Consider the following 22,703-nt stretch of genomic DNA (forward strand, 5'->3'; position numbering starts at 1 on the left):
ACAGATCACACAGACAAAATCTCCAGCTTATGCAAAATCATGGAAATAGCTCTGGCATCGTCCCTTCAGGCTCACTTCAGTGTGTGTGAACAGCTGAGTAATGTGGAAAGATGTTTCAGCAGGGTAACATAGAACACTAAGGCAATCACCAGGTGCAAAAAAGTAAGTTAGAAAGTATCTGCGAGTTCAAGATTTTGAGGGATTTTGAAGAAGCTATGAAGACTTGAAGGAATACAATAGGATTAAAACAAAAAGGTCAGAACTGTTTGAGAAAATATCCTTTAACCATGTTTAAATGATACACACCAGACTTATTTAACAGGGAAATTCACCTAGAAGTTGCAATTTTGTCAACATTTACTTTCCCTTATGTTATATTATTTTCTTACTTCCATTAAACACAAAACAAGGTGTTAGACACAATGTTCAAGCTGCCCCTTTTCATACAAAAACAATTTAAACTCCAAAAAGGACAGAGATGCCACATAAAATGAGTCCATATGACTTCTGGCTATTCAAAGTTTTCTAAAGCCATACTATACCTTTATGTTAGGGACAATCTGAAATGTGTCATTGTTCATTGATAATCATTCTTAGTATACACAGTCATCACTTGAGGTCTCATTTTTTTGTAGCCCTCATTTTTCTTCTTTCTAGGAAGTGTCTTCCCTCCCACCCTCTTATCTCATCTCTCCTCTCTCGCTTTTCTCTTTCTCTTGTATTCCCTCCCTTCCGTTCCCAGCGGCCTAAATCTGTCTTTTGTACCTTTTACTGTTTAGCTGACTTAAACGGCCCTTTCTTTCTCTTTCTCTCTCTCTCTCTCTCTCTCTCTCTCTCTCACTCTCCCAAAGGACCAGGTTGTCATGTTTTCTGCTTGGACTGCCAATAAATTCCTAACAAAAAGAGCAATCAAGTGTGTATATGGGAGAGAGAAAGAGAGAGAGAGAGAGAGAGAGAGAGAGAGCATGCTTAAGGAGCACATGGCCTATGGCAGCAAAGACTCAAACTAACACTTGTTCTTTTCTGCTTCTTTTGTCTTGAACATGCACATACACTGTACACATGCAGGGTAACTTACAGCCTTTGTACATGTTATCAACAGCAGGGTTTGTTGTCAACAAACCCTCTTCTAAATAACTAGCAGATATGAACTCATGACTGCTGTCGGCCCACAGACACACGGCTAGAGCAGATAATGTGACATAAGCCCTGTCACACACACAGCCCACATGCATCTACATGCATTCTTCATGTTATCTCACTCATAGCTGCGTCTTCAGGCATGTGTTTTCAGTGCGACAAGATGTAAGAAAGGAACAATGCATCCCTGTGGAGCTCTTCAACTGAGTGTGAAAATTCACCCAACACTGGTGTTTTTGGCAGAATGTATTTTTTTTGCTAAGCAAAAAACAAAAAACAAAAAAAAAAAACCTCTCCTACCAATAAAATAGAAGATTTTGTCCAGTACTGACATTGGAAAAAGAGCTTTTCGATATCGCCGGATATACAGGGATCATAAAACTATGCTAATGAAAACTGAATTTTTATTGGTTAGTCAGTTTTTTTCTCTATATATGGTTAGTTCAATGTAGGGTTATAACAATATACAGATAAAGATAATTGAACGAAGATACAAAATAAATTAGCAAGTAAATGTTCAGAAATGTAAAAAAGAAAAAGGGAAAAAAAAGTAAATTTAAAAAAAATAGTAATATAAAATACAAGTTTGGGATCAATAGGATTTTTTTAACGCTTTTGAAAGAAGTCTCTTATGGTCACCAAGGCTGCATTTATTTGATCAAAAATACAGTAAAACAGCAATATTGTGAAATATTACAATTTAAAATAACTTCAAGTCATGTCATGTAGAAAAGATTGTATTTACGAATTGAAAACACGAACGCCACCACAAAGTCGTAAATACAAGTGGGAAACTCAAGATTTTCTTTAAGCCCCGATCTTTACAAGTTGGGGGCGTGTCAGTGAGAAACGTGGCAGAATACCACAATATTTAAAGGTATTTAGCAGTGACATTGTCAGGGTTTTTTTTATTCACAACAAAATAAGCTAATTGCCCACACAAAATATAATGGAAATAGAGTTTAAAAACCTTGCTGTATTTTTGTTGTAAACACACCTTCCCAACTCGTAAAACACAAACTTCAGAGCAGGACTTGAACACACCATCATATATTTGAAAATATAATTTATTCTGGTGCTGGCAAAGCTGAATTTTCAGAAATATCAATATATATATTAGGGCTGGGTAAAAAAAATATTGATTTCTCGATTTTAATCCATTCTCATTTTTACAAACTGATATCGATTCTTAAATCCCAAGAATCGATCAGTAGCGTGTTTACCCACCACGCAAAGCACGCAATTGCGTGGGGCCCCGCGGGCTTGGGGGGCCCCCGCGATTTCTCCCGAGGGGGACCCCACAGTGGTGTTGTCTACGTGAAACGCAGGTATATGCCGTATACCGACTAGGAAAGGTCAAGGATTTCTGTATACCCATTTAAAAAAGCACGAGGATACAGATTTGGCGCTCTTTAATGTGTCATGACCATAGACTGTAACGGATCGCTGTAGCGCAGCTGTTAAGAGACGCAGCAGCATGAAGCGCACGTGAACTGATCCTCTTCTCTGCTTTAATACCAGGTACAGTGCGAAATAAGCATAAGTGATCATCTAAAGGTATGTTAATAGATACGGTAACTTACCGAAATCCATATCATGTCTCGTGCAATCGCGCTCAATCAGTGTTTCAACCATGGAAAGACAGTAACAAAAAAGCTGGTAAACAAACAAATGTAACGTCACATTTGCCTCAGAACAAACATATTCAGTGACCATAATTTGTTAGTCAGCTAGAAACATTAACTCTAGAGAGGAGCATTTATAGCTAAAAATTATAATTTATATGTAATATGGTGCATATATTTAATGTTCTTTAATAGCCTCTGCATGTTTGAATAAATCAGTCAAGTTGACAGCCACCATTTAAATGTTTATATTTCAAAAAACTAATTGGAGTAGAAATAATTTAAAAGTTAGTAGTAGTTAGTATTATAACTTTATTATTATAAAAATTTCCTTAAAGGAACACTCTACTTTTTTTGAAAATAGGCTCATTTTCCAACTCCCCTAGAGTTAAACAGTTGAGTTTTGACTTTTTGAATCCATTCAGCTGATCTCCGGGTCTGGCGGTACCACTTTTAGCATAGCTTAGCATAGTTCATTGAATTTGATTAGACCGTTAGCATCTCGCTCAAAAATGACCAAAGAGTTTAATCAGATTCAATGAACTATGCTAAGCTATGCTAAAAGTGGTACCGCCAGACCCAGAGATCGGCTGAATGGATTCGAAAACGGTAAAACTCAACTGTTTAACTCTAGGGGAGTTGGAAAATGAGCCTATTTTCAAAAAAAGTGGAGTGTTTCTTTAAGTGTAATTTAAGTTTGTATACAAATAAGTTAATTTTAACCTACAATATTAATGTAGTACCAACTGATCCATGTATGTTTTACAGCATTAGTTGAGATTTTTTTTTTTTTTTTTTTTTTTTTCCCTTGAGAAAATTTGCAATGTACTGTACCTGATATACAGTATATCCAAAATAACTGATACTGACTCATATTGCAAGCTTGTGAATCGAAATGCATAACTATGATGACAGACTGGCAGGAAATGGTGCAAAACAGAAAACAAAGTCCAAACAGGGTGATATTGTGACATACTGATAAGCCTCATCTTTCCATTATTGTTAATAATAGTTGCAAATTGCACTCTCAAATGTGCATTGAAAATTGCCAGCTGATAAACTCCGGGAACGCGATTGCGGGGCCCCCTCCCAGAAATTTGCTTAGGGCCTCCAATAACCTAAACACGCCACTGGAATCAATTAGTCTAGTCTGTTTTCAGTTGATGAATGAACAGAACATGGATCGCGCCTCCCATCCAATAAATCGCGGTAATCTTTGTGCTACTTTTGTTACTTTTGATATAAAGCAAAGTCTCAGATTTCAAATGACGTCCATCTTATTATGAGTTTCAAAAAATAAATACCGTTTTGGTTCTGTTTAATGTGACGTGACAGATCGCTTTAGCGCCTCAGTTAAAGAGAAGTGGAAGCACGGAGCGCATGTGAACATCCTCTCCTCCGCTTTAATAGCCTACCAGTTACAGCGTGAAATAAACATGACTAAACATCTGAAGGTATGTTAAAATATACAGTACAACTTACCAAAATCCGTATCATGTCTTGTAATAACTCAATCAGTGTTTCAACCTCGGAAAGACATCAATAAAACAGCTTGTAAATGTCACGTAACGTCACATTTACCTCAGAAAAAGATATTCAGTGACTATGACTTGTTAGTCAGGTAGAAAAATGAACTCTAGAGAGCAGCATTCTAATAAATATAGCTATGCACCATTACATATTCATTATAATGTTCTTCAATATTTAATGCATGTTTGAATAAATCAGTTATGACCGCCACGATTTATGTTTATATTAAAAAAATAAATAAAAAAAGAGTTGGAGTAGAAATATGATTATGTAATTCTAAACTTTATTTATTATAAAAAAACATAATTGAGTGTAATTTAAATGGATAGTTCACCCAAAAATTAAAATGCTGTCATCATTTACTCACCCTCAAATTGTTCCAAACCTGTATGAATTTCTTTGTTCTGCTGAACGCAAAGGAATATATCTTGAAGAATGTTTGTAACCAAACAGTTGATGGACCCCATTGACTTCCATAGTATTTTTTTCTCCATACTATGGAAGTCAGTGGTGTCCAACAACTGTTTGGTTACCCATATTCTTCAAAATATCTTCCTTTGCGTTCAGCAGAACAAAGAAATTCATACAGGTTTGGAACAAACTGAGGGTGAGTAAATGATGCCAGAATTTTAATTTTTGGGAGAACTATTACTTTAAGTGTTTGTATATAAATAAGTTAATTTTAACCTTCAATATTATAGTAAAGTAGTACCAACTGACTCCCATGTGTAGTTTACAGCATTAGTTGAGAGATTTTTTTTTCCTCTAGAAAATTTGCCATGTACTATAACTGATACACTACATCCAAAATAATCGAATCAAAATCGTAATCGTATCGAATCGCAAGCATGTGAATAGAAATCGAATCGAATCGTGAAAATTGTGTCAATACCCAGCCCTAACATATATATATAACAAGTGTAGTATTCACAAAAATTACTGTGGATTTGCTCGGCCGCCATGATGGTCGCTTCAAGCGGAGTGATACAAACGGTGAAAAGGTAAGAGTGCTGTTATCACTAGAATATTGGCTATCAGCCAATCAGATTCGAGAACCAGAAAGAACTGTTGTATATATAAATAAATAAATATATATATATATATATATATATATAAATAAATAAATATATATATATATATATATATATATATATATATATATATATATATATATATATATATAATATATGCATGCGACACGGCTAATATTATTACTTTTTTCTTTTTTCCCCCATTTTAGTATCATACCTGAATTGTGTTAAAACACAAGTCCTGTCAGAATGTGTGTGTTTGTGTCAGCGCTGCAGGTGATCCTGGGTGGATGTGGAGATAATATAATTCCGCTTTGCCCTCTCTGCCCTCCTCTAGCACAGCCACCTCTCTCACATGTCTGAGATTAATGCATGCTGTCATTTACACAGACCCACACACAACGAGAGCGAGCTGGGGGTCTCTTAATGGCTGCGTGTGTGAGATCTGGCAGGTGCACTGTTTCAAATCTGTAACTACCGATGACAAATTCATTACTTTCAATCATGATAACAAATGTTCCTTGCCTTACTTGCAATGCCACTGTTCCCTCGGTAATGTGAAGACCAGAGTACCTCCTCTGACACGAATGATGTCAGCTGTGATTCTTTTTAATTTAAAGTGGTCATGAAGTCAAAATGTTTCTTTTTTCACAGCTCGGTCTTATTGTTCACAATATATCAAGGCACATTGATCCAAAGAAAAAAAGTCATGGTGTTGCCTTCTAATGTAACTTGTTGTATGTATCCTTTACAAAGAAACAATCCCATAATGCATTGCAACAAGTACAAAAAAATCCAAGATGTTGGCTGAGGCATGAGAAATGTTGACTATAAATAAACTTATAATTTATTTAGCTCTAAAATAGTTCAGTGTAATTAAAATGCTAACTCTAAATTAAAATGCTTAAAAACTGATAAAATTAAGATATAAACTGAAATATTTCTTTTTAACCCTCAATATCTATTGTTTTCATTGAAGAGCATACATTTCTTGAAACTTCTGGAATTACAAATTGTGGTTAATTAACTTAATATATAAATACCCCCAGTTTCTGTTAATAAAACAAGTTTGCATTGTTACATTTACAGGAATACAGAACGTATCTTACCCTATGGTGTATGGCCTTCGAGTCAAAAAGATTGAGAACCACTGTCCTATGCTGAGTTCTGTTTGTGTGGCGTGTGGAATTGCTCTCTATGTACGCCGTTCCAAATGGGTCACTTACAAGGTTCATTTCAGCTAAGATGCTGCCTTAGAAGGCATTAGGCAGCAAGGTTGGGTTTTGTAATAGAACTAATGAGGATGACTTCATGGGCAGGTCAAGAAAAGGATAAAAGCTTGTTCTGTTCATCCTGTTTATGTTGTTTCTCTGTCTTACCTCAGTCTCTCTTTCTGTTTTCCCTCAACAGTGCGTCTCCATGACAGTATCTCAGAAGAAGGCTTTCATTACCTGGTCTTTGACCTGTAAGTATCTGAGTCAGACACTCTGATCTTCCCTCTTACTTCTGCTGTTAAACAGGATTGATGCTAGATGAGGCCTGTAAACTCACACTTTCCACTTCCTTTCAGCCCTGTTTGGCTGTAATTAACTGTAAATTACAGGAAAATGTAATTGAAGGATGTCTATTAAACTCTTTTCTCCAGCCAGTAGGCCCATTTCTCTGTACCATATAAAGTCTAAAATACTCCTTTGCTTGAGTTATGTTGACATCATGTTACACGATTATCAGAGTCTGAAGTGTTATTGAGATATAGAGTCTTCTGTGTAACTGCAGTGTGAGAGCGAGACAAACGTGTAAGTGTACATGTGTGTAGATTTTAACTCTATGGCCCTCTCCTCAGGGCTCTTGTGTCATTAAGACTCTGATAGTGCTCACCCAACCCTCAAGTGCCAAACCGCAGTGATAAAACTTTCCTCTATTAGCCACACACTCCACTACAGGCCTCATGCTCTTTATAGTTTATAGTTGAATGGAACCGCTGTGAGGTGAGCTGTTGATAAAGCCTGTATTTCTTCCTGTAGTGTGACTGGTGGAGAACTGTTTGAAGACATTGTCGCAAGAGAATATTACAGTGAAGCAGATGCAAGGTAAGTTAAAAAATTCAGCTCAAACCATATCAGTGTTTAGTTGTAATTTTATATATATATATATATATATATATATATATATATATATATATATATATATATATATATATATTTCTGTATATATATATATATATATATATATATATTTCTGTATATATACACTACCATTAAAATGTTTGGGTTCTTTAAGAGTATTTAATGTTTTTGAAAGAAGTCTCTTCTGCTCAACAAGGCTGCATTTATTTAATCAAAAATACAGTGAAAAAGTAATATTGTGAAATATTATTACAATTTAAAATGACTGTTTTAAGTAACTGATTTCTATTTAAAATGTAATTTATTCCTGAGATTGCAAATTTTCAGCATCATTACTCCAGTCTTCAGTGTCACATGATCCTTCAGAAATCATTCTAATATGCTGATTTGCTGCTCAAGAAACATTTATTATTATTATCAATGTTGAAAACAGTTGTGTAAATTTTTTTTCAGGATTCTTTGATAAATAGAAAGTTCAAAAGAACAGCATTTATATGAAATAGAAAGCTTATGTAACATTATACATTACTGTTCGAATGTTTGGGGTCAGTAATTATTTTTTTTTTTATACAAAAATCAACACTTATTCAGCAAGGATGCATTAAAGTGATCAAAACTGACAGTAAAGACATTTAGAATGTTGCAAAAGATTTATATTGTCAAATAAATGCCTCTATTCAGTATAGAATCCTGAGAAAAAAAAAAAAAAAAAGTACCGCAGTTTCCACAAATATATTAATAGCTTTGCCATCACAGGAATAAATTCAATTTTTAAAATATATTAAAATAGAAATCGGTTACTTATTACAAGTTACTTTAAATGGTAATAATACTACTGTTTATAATAATAATAATACTGTTTTATTGTATTTCTTGTATATTTATATTTTATTGTATTGTATAAACACACACATATATATATATATATATATATATATATATATATATATATATATATATATATATATATATATATATATATATATATATATATATACACACATATATGGCATTTGTTGCTCTGGCAGACTTGCACTGCAGAGAGACATTTCAAGTAAGACTTCTGTAGACAATGAGGGGACAGAAATAACAAGCACCGGTGGAGCTGGAAGGAATGTTTATAAATGCAGCGAGTGGGGCAGCTCATTACGGAGCTCTGAAACCTGTTACAAAGGTCGTGACCTGAGGACAGGGGGAGGGTTGGGAGGAGATGACATCTCTCTGAGGGAATGTTTGTTTGTTTGGAAGCATACTTGAAAAAATACATTTCTGAAAGATTCACTTTATGTAAAGAGAGATCAAAAAAGAGAGCTTGCAGAAAGCAATGGCAGTTGAGGATAGAAAGAGCCCCATTAGATATTCCCTAAAGCTCTCTTGAGGAAGGATGGTGAGAAAGGCATTTGTGTCCAAATTTGGCAAAATCTGTGGACTGCATTCCATTCCATCCCATTACGGAGGCACTTTCCAGCAAAAACTCTCTCTGTTCTCCCTTGATGGGAACTCTCAGAAGCAGTCTTCACACTGTAAGTCCGGAGAGTGCCATCCAAAAGTAATTGGAAAGTGACACTAATTTTGTTGTTCCGGCTTAGTGCTGAATATGAAGTGGAAATGGACTGAAGTGCAGACAGTCAGCTTTAATTTAAGGGGATGCCTATCCAGGCAGCAGGTTAAAAATAACACCACATTTCAGGCCCGCTACCATTCCTGTTAAAGCACTGAGAGTATTTACATAGTTTGACATTATTTGAAATATAAATATCATGTTTAATAATCAGTTGCGTAACCCTGGCATTTAATGATTGTCTCGCTGTCTGAGAATAAAGTGCAGCATTAGAGACAGAATATCTTCACTGAGGCCTTACAGTAAAGTACGGCGGTGGTGCCATGGTACTGTGATGGCTGCAGCCAGTAATACCATAGTACTGTGCATACAGCACTAAATGACTACTATAGTACACACACACACTCAACTGTTCAAAGGTTTAGGGACAGTAAGATTAAAAAAAGAAGAAGAAGAAGAAATTAGAAGAAAAACTATTTCAAGTAATGATGTTCTTATGAACTTTCATCAAATCAACATATTAGAATGATTTCTGAAGGATCATGTGACACTTTGCTTCTGGAGAACTGTTTTGGCATTTGGATGACATGGTAAATGTATCTTCATTCCCATCCTGGAGAGCTACTCTGGCAGCTTTGACAAACACAAAACAACCCAAAGTATTTATCTTTTGTACAAAGCTCAGTGTATCTGTATAGGCCAGATTCTGCAGCAAGATTTCTTGTGCCCGATCTTCTATCTGGAGTTAATCCTTATACTAATGCCTGGGTTTCTCTCTCTAATCTAACCCTCTTTTCCTTCTCCCTGCTCTTTCTCTTTCTCTCTCTCTCTCTCTCTCTCTCTCTCTCTCTCTCTGTTTCTCAGTCATTGCATCAATCAGATCCTGGAAAGCGTCAGTCACATCCACCAGCATGACATTGTGCACAGGGACCTCAAGGTGAGTCATGCCGTCACTGTGGCAATGTGCCAATCCTGGAGCTTGCGTCATCCAAACCCCCCTCCTCCTCTTGGCAACCCTGTGGCGTCATCAGCACACACTCAGACATGTGCTTGTAACATTAAACTCTGTGTGGCTGCTAACTTGTCACTGGAGAATTTTCGTGCTTGTTTGATTATTTGTGTTTCTTGACGTCAAGAGAGGGGCCATTTGGCTGTGGCGAATCCAGAGGGGCCATTTGATAGCAAGCACAATGCAGAAAGCAAACAAAGCAATGTTTAATGGATGATGGAGAGATTTGTTCCTTAAATGTCATTGTTCAATTTGAACCTCATATAGGATTGAAATTAAACAGCGCTTCCTTGTTGCTTGTTAGAGGTTACAGCAATTTTTCTTTTGTATATTCACATCTTCCTACGAGTAGATGTAGTAGAGTCTGTGTAGGAGGTGAAATCATGTGTTTTTGCATGGAAGTGCAGAAGGTTTTTTTTTCTACAATAATAACTGATGAAACACAGATCAGTGGCATGTGGTGGACAAAGATGTGTCTAACCCCACCCCTCTAGAAGCTCCAACTGAACCAGACCTTTCCATATTAGTTCACCTCTTTAAAAGTAAAGGCAGACAGAGGAGTGCTGGAGGCAGGCCGGTTGCTATGGAAACTCGCGTGATGTCACAGAGGCTGCAGAGCCATGGCATGACGGTGAGAGTGTGTGGTAGGGACTCATTTTGCCTCCTCTAATTCATCAGATTGAAAGAGACGGAACTGTTGAACACAGACAGACAAGAAAATCGACAGGGATGTAAGAACCGAACAGGGTCAGTCGAGCAGGAGCTAGACAGAGAAAGAAAGCGTATCTAGAAGAGAAGAGAGAGAGAGACAAAGTCTTTCCCTAAAGGTTGACATAAACTTAAAAAAATAGAAATGTTGCCTTGCCAACTAACTGATATAAATAATATAAAGAACTAAAATTACTAAAACAGAAAAAAAAAAAAAAAACTTAATAGATTTTTTTTAAATAATTAAAATGACAAAAGTACTAAAACTAAAATTAAAATATAAAAATAAAAGCTAATTTAAAGCATTAATAAATATTATAGTACAGGGGTTGGCAACCTATGGCATGCATGCCAACACTGGCACAAGACAAGAGCTAAAGAGGTGTATGTATTAAGTCCCTCAAAAATACATACAGACGTACATTTTGAGGTAATCATTCTTCGTAGTCGGACAGCCTGATATATTAAATTAGGGACTATAAGTAAGGGATAATGTACGTCCAGCCAGTTGTTATCGCAGAATAAACTCCGACAGGGTGATCAGGAGGGGTCTTGCATCAGCCTGAAGGGGTTTATTCTGCCATAACAACCAGCTGGATGTACATTATCCCGCTTATTACACGGCTACTTGCCACATAGATCAATATTTCATGCCTAATTATTTACTTGAAATATTTTATTAGCTCTTTAAACGCAAAGCTTCCACAGAGAGAACAGTTGCTAGCGCGGCAAGTTCAAACTAGACGGACATTTAAGAGATACGGTACAGTCATACCACATATTACACGGCATTTCGCCACATAAATAATTATGGGGATAGTAGATATTGATCTGTGATGAAACTGATTTAAAATCGTACAGAATAGTCGCAAAATGGCAGCAGCTGCATTTGTATGAAACGAGAGAGCGAGTCCACGATACTGGATGACATAATTAAATAACTGTACACAAAATATTGATTTGACTGAGTTTTAATATTTTATTAGCTCACCAAACGCAAAACTTCCACAAGGAGAAAACGTTCCTAGCAAGCGTGTAGCGCTGCTGACTTCTGTTACCCGGGTGAGCCTGTGTTATCTGTTTTTAGCGGTTGTTATCTGGGATTATCTGGGGTTGTCCGCTGGATGGCAGCATTGACCAATCAGAATCAAGTATTCCACAGAGCCGTGTAAAAAATACTATTAAAGTGTGAGATTTTAAACCTGCGCTAGCGCACAGATCCAACAAACCATTAACTTTAGTGATTATCCTTCTGCGTGCCATAAGGTTGCCGGCCTCTGATATGGTATATAAATAACACTGTCACATTCTTTTGTGCCCCTGAATTAAGTGAAAAGAACATTTGTTCCAACAAATGTAATGTAATGTTTGCAGTGTTTTTTACATTGATACCATTTTCAAGTGCAAAAATCTCTGAGCTCAAAAAAAAAAAAAAAAAAAAAAAGATGAGGAGGAGGATGTGATGCCTACAGTAACATTTAAAACTTTTGACATTTAGACTATTATTTTGGCTTGGTTTATGAATATTCCTTAGATTACATCATTGGGCAATCAAGGAAAGTAAATCTAGCTTTGTCAGCATGACTTAATATTTGTTATAATATGCTATCATCATGTCATGACGTCACAAAGTCTGTTGTGTCCAGCTGACTATAAAACTTGTTCCGGCAGTTGTTGCAGGATGACTGCGCTGTGTCCAGGTCAGGGCTGTGCCTGCAGCATTCTGAGACAACGGGGTGTGCAGGACAGTGGGGCGAGAGAGCATCTCACCCCTGCTCTCGTAGCATGAGATAACAAGCCCTCCTCTCTGTCTATTCATGAATTATGCAGCTCAGAGCAATGGGTGTGCTGTCATAACTATCCGTCCGCCACACACACACACACACACACACACACACGTACACACACACACGTACACACACACACACACACACGTACACACACACACACACACACGTACACACACACACACGTACACACACGTACATACACCAGTAAGATATAGACACCACATGCAATCTCTTCCTCCTTCTCTCGCACATACTGTATACAAGCATGCACACTATTTCTGTCTCTCTGACTTGATTCCCTCTGTAGTTCGAGTCCGGATCTCAGTATTACTACAGTGTGATGATGGAATGCCTGTGGATTGCACTACGATTCTTTTGGCTCACACTCAGTTTAAAAAAACACTAAAAATGTAATAACACTGATAAATGTAATCTTTTAGCAAATGAATTTTGCATAAGGGCGAAAGATTTTACCACACAGATTTTGGAACAAGTTTAAGTTGGTCATGCTGATTCGCCACATTGACCAGCAGAAAGCAGCTTGGTTTGAAAGTGACTTCTGTTTGCTGTGCTTCATACATCACTACGCTATTGACAATAGACAGTGGACTTTTTTTGACCACGAAATTTTGCTGATGTGGCTGCACCTTAAAGGGCTAGTTCACCTAAAAATGAAAATTCTGTCATTAATTACTCACCCTCATGTCGTTCCACACCCGTAAGACTTCCGATCTTTTTGATGAAATCGGACAGCATTCTGTCCCTTAATAGACTGCCTTTGCAACTTGATCTTTGATGCTTCAAAAAGTTCCTAAAGAGATCGGAAAACTAATCCATATGAATTGAGCAGTTTAGTCCAAATTTTCTGAAGAGACTGGATTGCTTTTTATGATGAACAGATTTAATTCAGGCTTTTACTCGCATATAAACCTTGAACGGCAAACATACACAGAAGCTCAACCGAACTTAAATGACGCACAAGAACAAACCTCTTCTGGAAGCTCAAACGTGCCACGTAACACACGAGAATGAACCTCACTGGTTACACAGCACGTTTGAGCTTCCAGAAGAGGTTTGTTTTCGTTTGTTATTCAAGTTTGGTTAACCATCTAAACCGCTCGATTCATATGGATTAGTCTCTTTATGAACTTTTTAAGCGTCAAAGATCAAGTTGGAAAGGCAGTCTATGGAAGGACAGAATGCTGTCAGATTTTATCAAAAAGATCTTCATTTGTATTCTGAAGATGAACGAAATTCTTACGGGTGTGGAACGACATGAGGGTGAGTAATTAATGACAGAATTTTCATTTTGGGGTAAACTAACACTTTAACATGCTAAAAACATTCAGAACAGACAAAAATGGCACACTACAGCTTTACGTTTTATGGTAAAAGTCACAGTATTGGAGATTTCGGTTTGAGATTTCGGTTTCCTTTGCTCTTTCACATTCTCTTATCTATGTCTCCTCCCTCACTTTATTTCTTTCTCACTATTCCTCCTCCTTTTCTTGTCTCCTACCCTTTTCTCTTTCATGTGTCCTCCTATAGCCAGAGAACCTGCTGCTGGCCAGTAAGATGAAGGGGGCGGCAGTGAAGCTGGCTGATTTTGGCCTTGCCATCGAGGTACAGGGAGATCAGCAGGCCTGGTTCGGTAAGACTCCTCTGCTTTTCCTTCAACTTGTTGGTAGCCTCATCTCTTAAAGGGATTTGGCTTGAAGCCATTGTAGATTGTCTTGATGCAAGATTGAATTAAATTCAAGAGACCAAATTGATTTGACTGGTTTCTCATACATTGAAACATTGGTGCTTGTAAAATTCTGAAAGCTGATTTTCAAGCAGTGTTAGCTTTCCCTTATTGCGTTGTTTGCTCTCTACGGTATCTTTGGCTCTTGTGGGACTGGAGAACTCTGGAGAGTAGCCAGCTTGTGTTTTTACACTGTGCTCATGGGAAATATGAAGTAGTTGTCTCAATGTTTAATGTTCTTTTTGAGTCAAGACTACTCACTTGAACCAGGTCAGAGGTCACAGACGACAAAGCCAGTGAACAAATTAAAAATAAGTTTTTCCAACATTGTGGGAATTTCTTATATATTTTTTCACATTATGCAGCCTTATAAGAAATATCTTTCTTATGCACATTTTTTTTTCCACAAAACAACTATTTTACTGAAATCTTGTTGCTTGTTGAAGATTTTATGAGTGAAATCAGTTCATTTTCGATATTAAATGTATTTAAATCATAATATGGCTCTACAGGATTTGCAGGCACCCCTGGATACCTCTCCCCTGAAGTCCTGAGAAAGGATCCGTATGGCAAACCAGTGGATATTTGGGCCTGTGGTAAGATTTTCACCTGTTTTATTTAAAGTGTCATTTAAAATGACTCTCTTTGTTCTAGTGTCATGTATTTGTCCACTTTTATGAATAATCGGTTTACTAAATATGTGATTCAGTCTCTCTACTTTGGAAGAACAGTAGATTAGTATTTGTGCAGTTACCAATTTATGTGTCCTGGGCAGGTGTGATCTTGTATATCCTGCTGGTGGGTTACCCTCCTTTCTGGGATGAGGATCAGCACAAACTATATCAACAGATCAAGGCTGGAGCCTATGACGTGAGTAATCACACTCACTGTTTGCCTTAATGAGCTCTCACTGCTTTATAATCTAATGACACTGTTTTAGATCTAATCAGGGCTGTTGCCAATGAGGGAAACACATCCACCCTAATATTCAGATTAGTGGTTGACCAATATGAGATTTTCAATGTTTGATTCTCATTACTTTTTGTCGCGCAGACCCGAATTTGTGTTTACATCCAATCAAAAGTTTAGTAGGATATTTTTAATGTTTTTGGAAGAGCTTTTTTGATCACGAAGGCTGCATTTATTTGATCAAAAATACCGTAAAATCTGCAATATTGTAAATTATTATTACAATTTAAAATGACTGTTTTCTGTTTGAATATATTTTAAAATGTTATTTATTTATGTGGTGGCAAAGCTGAGTTTTCAGCAGCCATTACTTTACTAAAGCCAGTCTTTAGTGTCACATGATCCTTCAGAAATCATTCTAATTTGCTGATTTGCTACTTAAGAAACATTTCTTATGTTATTATTGTAATGTCTTATTAATGTTTAAAACAGGTTAATATATTTGTGGAAACTGATATATTTTTCAGTATTCGTTAAATAGAAAGTCAAAAGAGCAGAATTTGTTTAAAATAGAAACATTTTGTCATGTAAAGTTCTTTACTGTCATTTTGCTGAATTTTGTCATTTGTATTAATTTCTTTAAAAAAAAAAACCTCAATGACCCAAAACTTTTGAACATGTGTGAAAGAAAAATCACATGACATGTTTTTAAATTCCAAAAGGAACTTTTGGTTCTCCAGTTGTGTTTCTCCATCATTCTCCAGCTTGGTGATGCAGCAGTGCCGGAAAAAAATCCACTTTCAAAACACCTACTTTTCACTCCAGGCAAAATTGTGCAACTGCACTCTTCTCTCCGCACCGCTTGCATTTCGGATCAAATTAAAGCAGGCATTTAGTAAACAGGCATGTCGAACAAAAGGCCAGTTTATTTAAAAAAAAAAAAAAAAAGTGTCTATAACCCAGTTTAAGTGACATTTGGCTCAATCAGGAACAGAAAGTGAAAGGCCTTTTATTAGACCTGTCTTTTATTGCCCGTCAACATGTTGACAGAGCAGCTCTCATGACCGTCGTCATACAGAGATTTCAGTGCCACCACATCGACCCAGAGTGACGAGCCCAGATTGAAGCCTTTGTTAATATTTAATTGGTTGGGATAGAGAGCCAAGTTACTCAATAATAAATGATGGCAGCCCCCTCCTCTAGAGCTCAGAAGTGGAACATACAATTGAGGAGTCTTCATTATCATCAGCATTATCATCTCCTCAAACCCCAGAGGAAAACAGTTTACAGTGGGATATTTCCCATTAACACTATTCTATATAGTTTATATGAGTTTACAGCAGCCTTGCAGATAGCATTGTGTCATACTTCTGTCTGTCAGTGAAGTGGTAAGCTATAGTTTGTAAACAGTCTAGCATGATCAGAGTATGAATTCATACTAATTTGATTTAATTTGTGCTTTTACAGTCCCTTTTAGTCCAGCTAGGCGCTAAGTGCATGGGAGTATAGCATGCTTTTTGTGTTTGTTGCATAGTGGTGTTGTCCATTTGATGGAGTGCCAGTATGGGGGAGATGTGATTATGAAGGCCAGTTTTGGTTTCAGCATTTTCAGCCATCCAGGTGGAAAACAACTCTTCCAGCCTTCACTTTAGCTACTCTGCTCTAATCTTATTAAAATCCATTACAGGCCATGGAAGCCATTGATCTGTGTGTTTGTCCATGTCTATATACATTTGAGCTCTTTGTTTCATACAAAAGTCTGAGATAGTGAAAATACTGCATTCTTTTCTAATGTAGTACAAATTTTCATTACTGTTTATATTATCAGCATTAGCAAAACTATTTGGGTGCAAAGTTGAATTAACATTGTTGAATTCAGAATGTCTTAGTACTTGTTTTGTCCTCTTTTTGCATTAATGTCCGCAGTGATCGTGCTTCATGAACTCAACAAGTTTGTGTAAAACCTGATTATCATGTTCTCTGGTATGATTTAAGATGATATAAAGAGCATCTTGAGCTTCAGTGGAAGAACATCTGACTATCTGTACAGTCAAATGATCAATGTCACAAATTTACTTATGATTAGTGATCTAGAAATATTTACTTCGCATTTATTTGTATAGGGCTTTTCACAATGCATATCCTTTCAAAGCAGCTATACAGAAAATGCATGTTTAAATGTAAAAATGTCATTAGGCCTTAATCAGCAGGGAATAAACCATTATATATAAATGGTTTATAAATAAATAAAAACTAATATATATATATATATATATATATAACTGGTAAATAAACTTTACCAGTGGTTCTCAACTGGTTTGGCAGTGGGACCCACATTTTCCCATGTTCATTAACCCACAACCCAAATTTTTAGGAATTTGAACCAAGCAAATTTATTTCTCATAAATGGTTAACACACTGTCCACACTTTACTTACCATACACATAAATTGTAAGAATATCACTAACACTGAATAAACAGTATAATCTAAGGCTATCAAATAGCAGTCCCAAACTAGTTTTTGTTAATACAATAATGTATGAGCCACGACAGTCATCAAAAATATGGAAAATAATATTTTCACAAAGTAAAAATAAAATGGTTTTGGGTTAAGGATACAGAAACAACAGTTACCATGGTAAATACACAATACCAGACATCCCACCCAGAAAAAAACTCATTTCCAGGAGGCAGCACACCCTCATTTCCAGGTTTAAAATTAAACAAACCCCAGGTTTTCAGTGTAGACCTCACTCTATCTTGTCAAGAAAACTCAATCATCTTTCCCCTCTTGTTTTTCATGTCTTAGTTTCCCTCTCCAGAGTGGGACACTGTTACTCCAGAGGCCAAAAACCTCATCAACCAGATGCTGACCATCAACCCAGCAAAGAGGATCACAGCTGACCAAGCACTCAAGCATCCATGGGTCTGCGTAAGTGTCCTGGACTTAAACCCCAAGCACTTTTCAATATATCTTTCAAGGCTGGTTTATATTGCGTCACCCAGCTTGTCACGGTTACATGCAGCAACTGGCATAATGTCAAAGAGCTTACAGTTCCAGTCTGCAATGAAATAAACATTTGCTAGCCTGTCTAGTTGATGAAAAACTTTAAATGAGACTTTATGCAATTTGTATTATATACAATCTATCATAACGTATCTGAATAAAGATTTGTCCTGAGGACTGTGACGTCTCTCTCTCACATTTAGCAACGCTCCACTGTCGCCTCCATGATGCATCGTCAAGAAACTGTTGAGTGTCTGCGCAAGTTCAACGCCCGCAGAAAACTGAAGGTCTGAATCATTCTTTGCCAACACAATAAGGTTCAATTTGTTAACACTATTTAATACGCTGGCTAACGTGAATAAGTGCAATACTTTTACAGCATGTATTAATCTAGGTTAATTTCTACATATGTTGATACACTTTTAATACTTCAAGTTGTATCAAGTTCTAATGCTCTATTCAAATTTATGATTGTTTGAAGACTTTGTCCTTAGCAATGTTTGTTGTTATTTTAAGTCTAAATAAGATACTAAAGTAGCGCTTGTGTCTCCTGCAGGGGGCCATTTTGACCACCATGCTGGTGTCCAGGAACTTCTCAGGTGAATGCCTTATTAGCTTCTGAATTATGAATGAGACTTGTGATCATACATTGAGGGATAAGTAAGTTTATGTAGTTTCTTTCGAAACTTTGATTTTATAATCTGGCCTCACTTTCCTGACTGCATTGAGGCATTTGGGCTTTGCTTTAGGTTGCTTTGTTAAGAAACAAATTGGGTAAGTTTCTGTGATCCTGGAGAGGCTGAGCTTCTGCCTTGAGTCAGCCTCTCCAAAACGACATGCTCTTTTGTCCAATAGTGGGTCGGCAACACACCACCCCCGCTACACCCACCACCAGCACAGCTGCACTGGCACAGGAAGGTACGTGAGATGGGCACTAGGGGGCCTTTGCCCACTTTCAACCTCAGCATGTGACGAAGGGGAGCCTGCTATACCCCTGCCAACGCACGGGCACTGAAACTCTTCTGAGAGGCCATTTGCTATGCAGAGAATACATAACACACGTTCCAGGGTTTGGGTTCATTGACTGAATTTATAATATTTCAATTCAAATTTAATTCAATAGAAATCTTGTGTGAATGCATGTCTTGTCAGTAGTGAAATTTAAGTAAACAGACATGTATAAAACAAGCTCATTCTGTGATTCAGTCACTCCCAACCCTGAGATGCATTTATAACCCTTTGTGCTTCATGGCTTTTGACCAAAGTCTAGGATGAAAGTGCCCTTTCCTGTCTAAGGCGACCTTTGCCTACAGTCTGCACTGAACATCTTTACACAAGTGCTGTGAACTTGTCAGAAGATGTTTTGTGTCATTGTCAGCAGATTGGGATGGTAAGAAGAGTATCACAAAAACATGTATTATGTCTTCCAAACGGTGTCTGTCTGGAAACATAATGCATTATGGGTTTGCGCTCTTGGTGATGGTCCAGGGATGCTCCGGTGGAGGTATTTCGACCCGAGTCACCTTAAGCAACGGCATCATATTTAAGATATTTTTTTTATTTTATTACAGATTTAGTCGCCTTGATTTATGTCGATGGTTTCTTAAGGTGGCTCGTTTTCCTTGTATACCTCACAGTCACAGTCAGGTCGGCTTTTGGTCAACCAGCTGCACCGGTATAAAATTGTGGGTAGATGCTGACATGCATTTGCCTGTTGTAAGAATGAATGTCTACATCATGTATGTATTAGCATGCTCTTAAGGGAAGACTTACTGTGAAGAACCACTGTACTGAAGTCTTCACAGCGGGAATCGCTGTGGTGTGCTTCAAAAGCACCTTTCAGCATGTCTTCAGGTGTCTTTGTGCATGGAGGACACGAAGCAACAGGATCCACATGTCCTTTTGGCTTGCTTTTTGTTTGTTTCTTAGTTTCTTGCCCCTCTCGTCATATACATCTTAATGAAAGTGGCATGTCTGTGAATGCTGTGCCAATTGCTTCTGTTGCTTTACAATGATACTTAAAGGTGCAGTATGTGATTTTTCAAAATCATTGTTGAACACTGTTGATATTTGAAATCAACCTAAACAAACACAGCCCTCCTTTCATTGCTCTTTTTATCATAGCAAAAGTGAAGCAAAATAATGCTTGACATGACACTCAAAACCAATGTTACTCGCGTATGGAGCAGAAACCTCGCGACCTCGGCGTCCATTTCCAGGTGGTCTCTCCAGCGTTGGAAAGTTTTCTAATATTAATGCAGGTCCTAAAGCTCTTGCCCGATTATAGCCCTTCTTTTTCCAGTGATATTCCTCTGAGCTTTTCTCTTTTGTAATGTCTCTCAGCCATCAAAACTTTAAGTCTTTCTTCAAATCTCCCTCTTGCTCATCTTACTCTCTCTCTCTCTCTTCTCCCATCATGAGTGGACACGCCCCCTACTGCTGATTGGCTACAAGTTTGTTGTGGTGCTCTGTCCGATCCACTTTCAACAGCGCTTTTCAAAAATTGCTTACTGCACCTTTAATACCAGCTGCAGCAGTTTATTTAAGCCTCACAAGGACATATAATTTAATAATCAGAGGCAGTTGTTGACAATGTGATAGACTGATATAAGCCAGGCCATTTAATTAGCTGTGATTTGACTGTTTTGCAAGCATCAGCCGATAACCATGACCACTTATAAGCAAATTTATGTATGTCTTAGTTCCTTCCTATCATTTACATATGGTACACTGCCGTTCAAAAGTTTGGGTTCTTGAAAGAACCCTTCAATGCTCACCAAGACTGATTTATTTTATAGATACAGTAAAAACAGAAACATTGTGATATATTAGTACAAAATATCTGTTTTCAATTTTAAAATATAATTATTCCTGTGATGGCAAAGCAGAATTTTTAGCATAATTTCTTCAGTCTTCAGTTACACATGATCCTTCAAATCATTCTTATATGCTGATTTGCTGCTTAAGAAACAGTTCTTATTATCAATGACGAAAACAGTTTAGTGCTGCTTAATAATTTTTTTGAAAAATGTGATACACTTTTTTCAAGATTCTTTGATGAATAGAAACAGAACATTTTTTTAAATAGAAATCTTTTGAAACATTATAAAAGTCTTTATTGTCCCTTTTGATCAATTTTATGCATTTTTTTTTTAATAAGTATGAATTTCTTCTTTTTTTAAAAAAAATTATACTGACCTGAAACTTTTGAACAGGAGTGTACAGTAAATCTTTTACAGTACATCACTTTATCGGCCATGATCCATCCTGTTCTCTCTATTGGCAATGGCACTGACAATTTAAAAAAAAAAAAAAAATCTTATCAGTCCACCACTACCCTCTCTAACTCATGCTAAAGTTGTTTTTTATTCATTTCACACTATCAACAAGTGCACCTCACAAACTCATTTGATGCATTATGCAATTTCAATTCCGAGACCAGTTTAATTACGAGCACAACAGCTGAACAGATCAGAAAAAAAGGCCTTATCGTCCAACCACTCAGTCCTCTCATGAATCAGCAGTTCAGCTCTAGACTGCTAGAGTGAACTGAAGCAGACAGGCATTGGTTTGTCAGATTCTGCATGAAGTCGTGTGCAGGAGAGATGCCTTCAGTGATGACAGCAGGCCAGGCAGGAAATGTCTCTGCACAGCATGGACCCAGCATGAACAAAAAATCCTCTAGTTTTGCTTTGAGTTGCTTGACTACTTTGTTTGCCACAGCTTTTTTTCTTTTTAATAATCCGTTGATTGATTTATCTTGCCTTTTTCCCTTTTTGCATTCTTTCCTACCTCTATCTACTTTTGAAGGTAAGGGAATTCGAAGATCATACTTAAAGTCTACTCATGTCCTTGTATTTTTTATTTGTGTGCCCATATTTGTTGGCGTTGTGTCTGATTTAATCTGTTTCGCCTTTTAAACCACAGTTCTGTTTATAAGAACACAGGATAGGATGTGCTCATAGAATGTGTTTCATATCAAACTGAGGTGGTCTTTCACGTTTCTTGGTGGAGAGAGTCTTCTAGCCACTTTATATGCTACCAGTGCTTTGGTGTTTGCTTGTGCCTTGGGTCTAGGTGGCGTTTTTACTGCCCTGTGTGGATGGTATTCCATGTCATATGGCTTGTTTCTACCATTGTTATTTTATTGTTATTTATGTACTATTGTAGTATATATTCATATTTTGACTTGGCTTTTATTTTTATATTTTCATTTTAATCAAAGTTTTAATAATTTTATGTGCTTTTGTCATTTTTATTAGTTTTTTTAAAAATATTTCTATATAGTTTTTGTAATTCGATTCACATAGTTTTAGGGGCCGTTTATACGACACCGTTTTCAACTAAAAACAGAAAACATTTTATGCATTTTTGCCATTCATTTATATGACAATGGCATTTTGGCGTCCTGAAAACACAAACTTTTGAAAATGGGTTTCAAAGTGCAAGTTTTTGAAAACGATAGTTATCGTCTCCGTATAAACTACAAAAATGCAAATTTGTGAAAACGGTGACGTTGTGCG

The 22,703-nt window shown here is 36.8% G+C and overlaps 1 protein-coding gene across 22 annotated transcripts in view; it reads left to right on the forward strand.

Moving 5' to 3' along the window:
- Nucleotides 1-22,703, forward strand: part of camk2g2 (calcium/calmodulin-dependent protein kinase (CaM kinase) II gamma 2) — a 68,606-nt gene that overhangs the window by 28,463 nt on the left and 17,440 nt on the right. For 11 of the 22 annotated variants that reach the window (XM_051916287.1, XM_051916291.1, XM_051916290.1 and 8 more), the window contains exons 4-13: nt 6,737-6,791; nt 7,351-7,416; nt 9,878-9,950; nt 14,069-14,171; nt 14,777-14,860; nt 15,040-15,134; nt 17,983-18,105; nt 18,384-18,467; nt 18,737-18,779; nt 19,036-19,098. In XM_051916287.1, coding sequence (XP_051772247.1) covers nt 6,737-6,791; nt 7,351-7,416; nt 9,878-9,950; nt 14,069-14,171; nt 14,777-14,860; nt 15,040-15,134; nt 17,983-18,105; nt 18,384-18,467; nt 18,737-18,779; nt 19,036-19,098 — 789 coding nt within the window. The remainder of the gene's footprint in view (nt 1-6,736; nt 6,792-7,350; nt 7,417-9,877; nt 9,951-14,068; nt 14,172-14,776; nt 14,861-15,039; nt 15,135-17,982; nt 18,106-18,383; nt 18,468-18,736; nt 18,780-19,035; nt 19,099-22,703) is intronic. The other 11 variants (XM_051916289.1, XM_051916296.1, XM_051916295.1 and 8 more) reach the window with 1 other exon arrangement.

The sequence above is a fragment of the Ctenopharyngodon idella genome, chromosome 13, assembly GCF_019924925.1.
Source record: "Ctenopharyngodon idella isolate HZGC_01 chromosome 13, HZGC01, whole genome shotgun sequence".
NCBI lineage: Eukaryota > Metazoa > Chordata > Actinopteri > Cypriniformes > Xenocyprididae > Ctenopharyngodon > Ctenopharyngodon idella.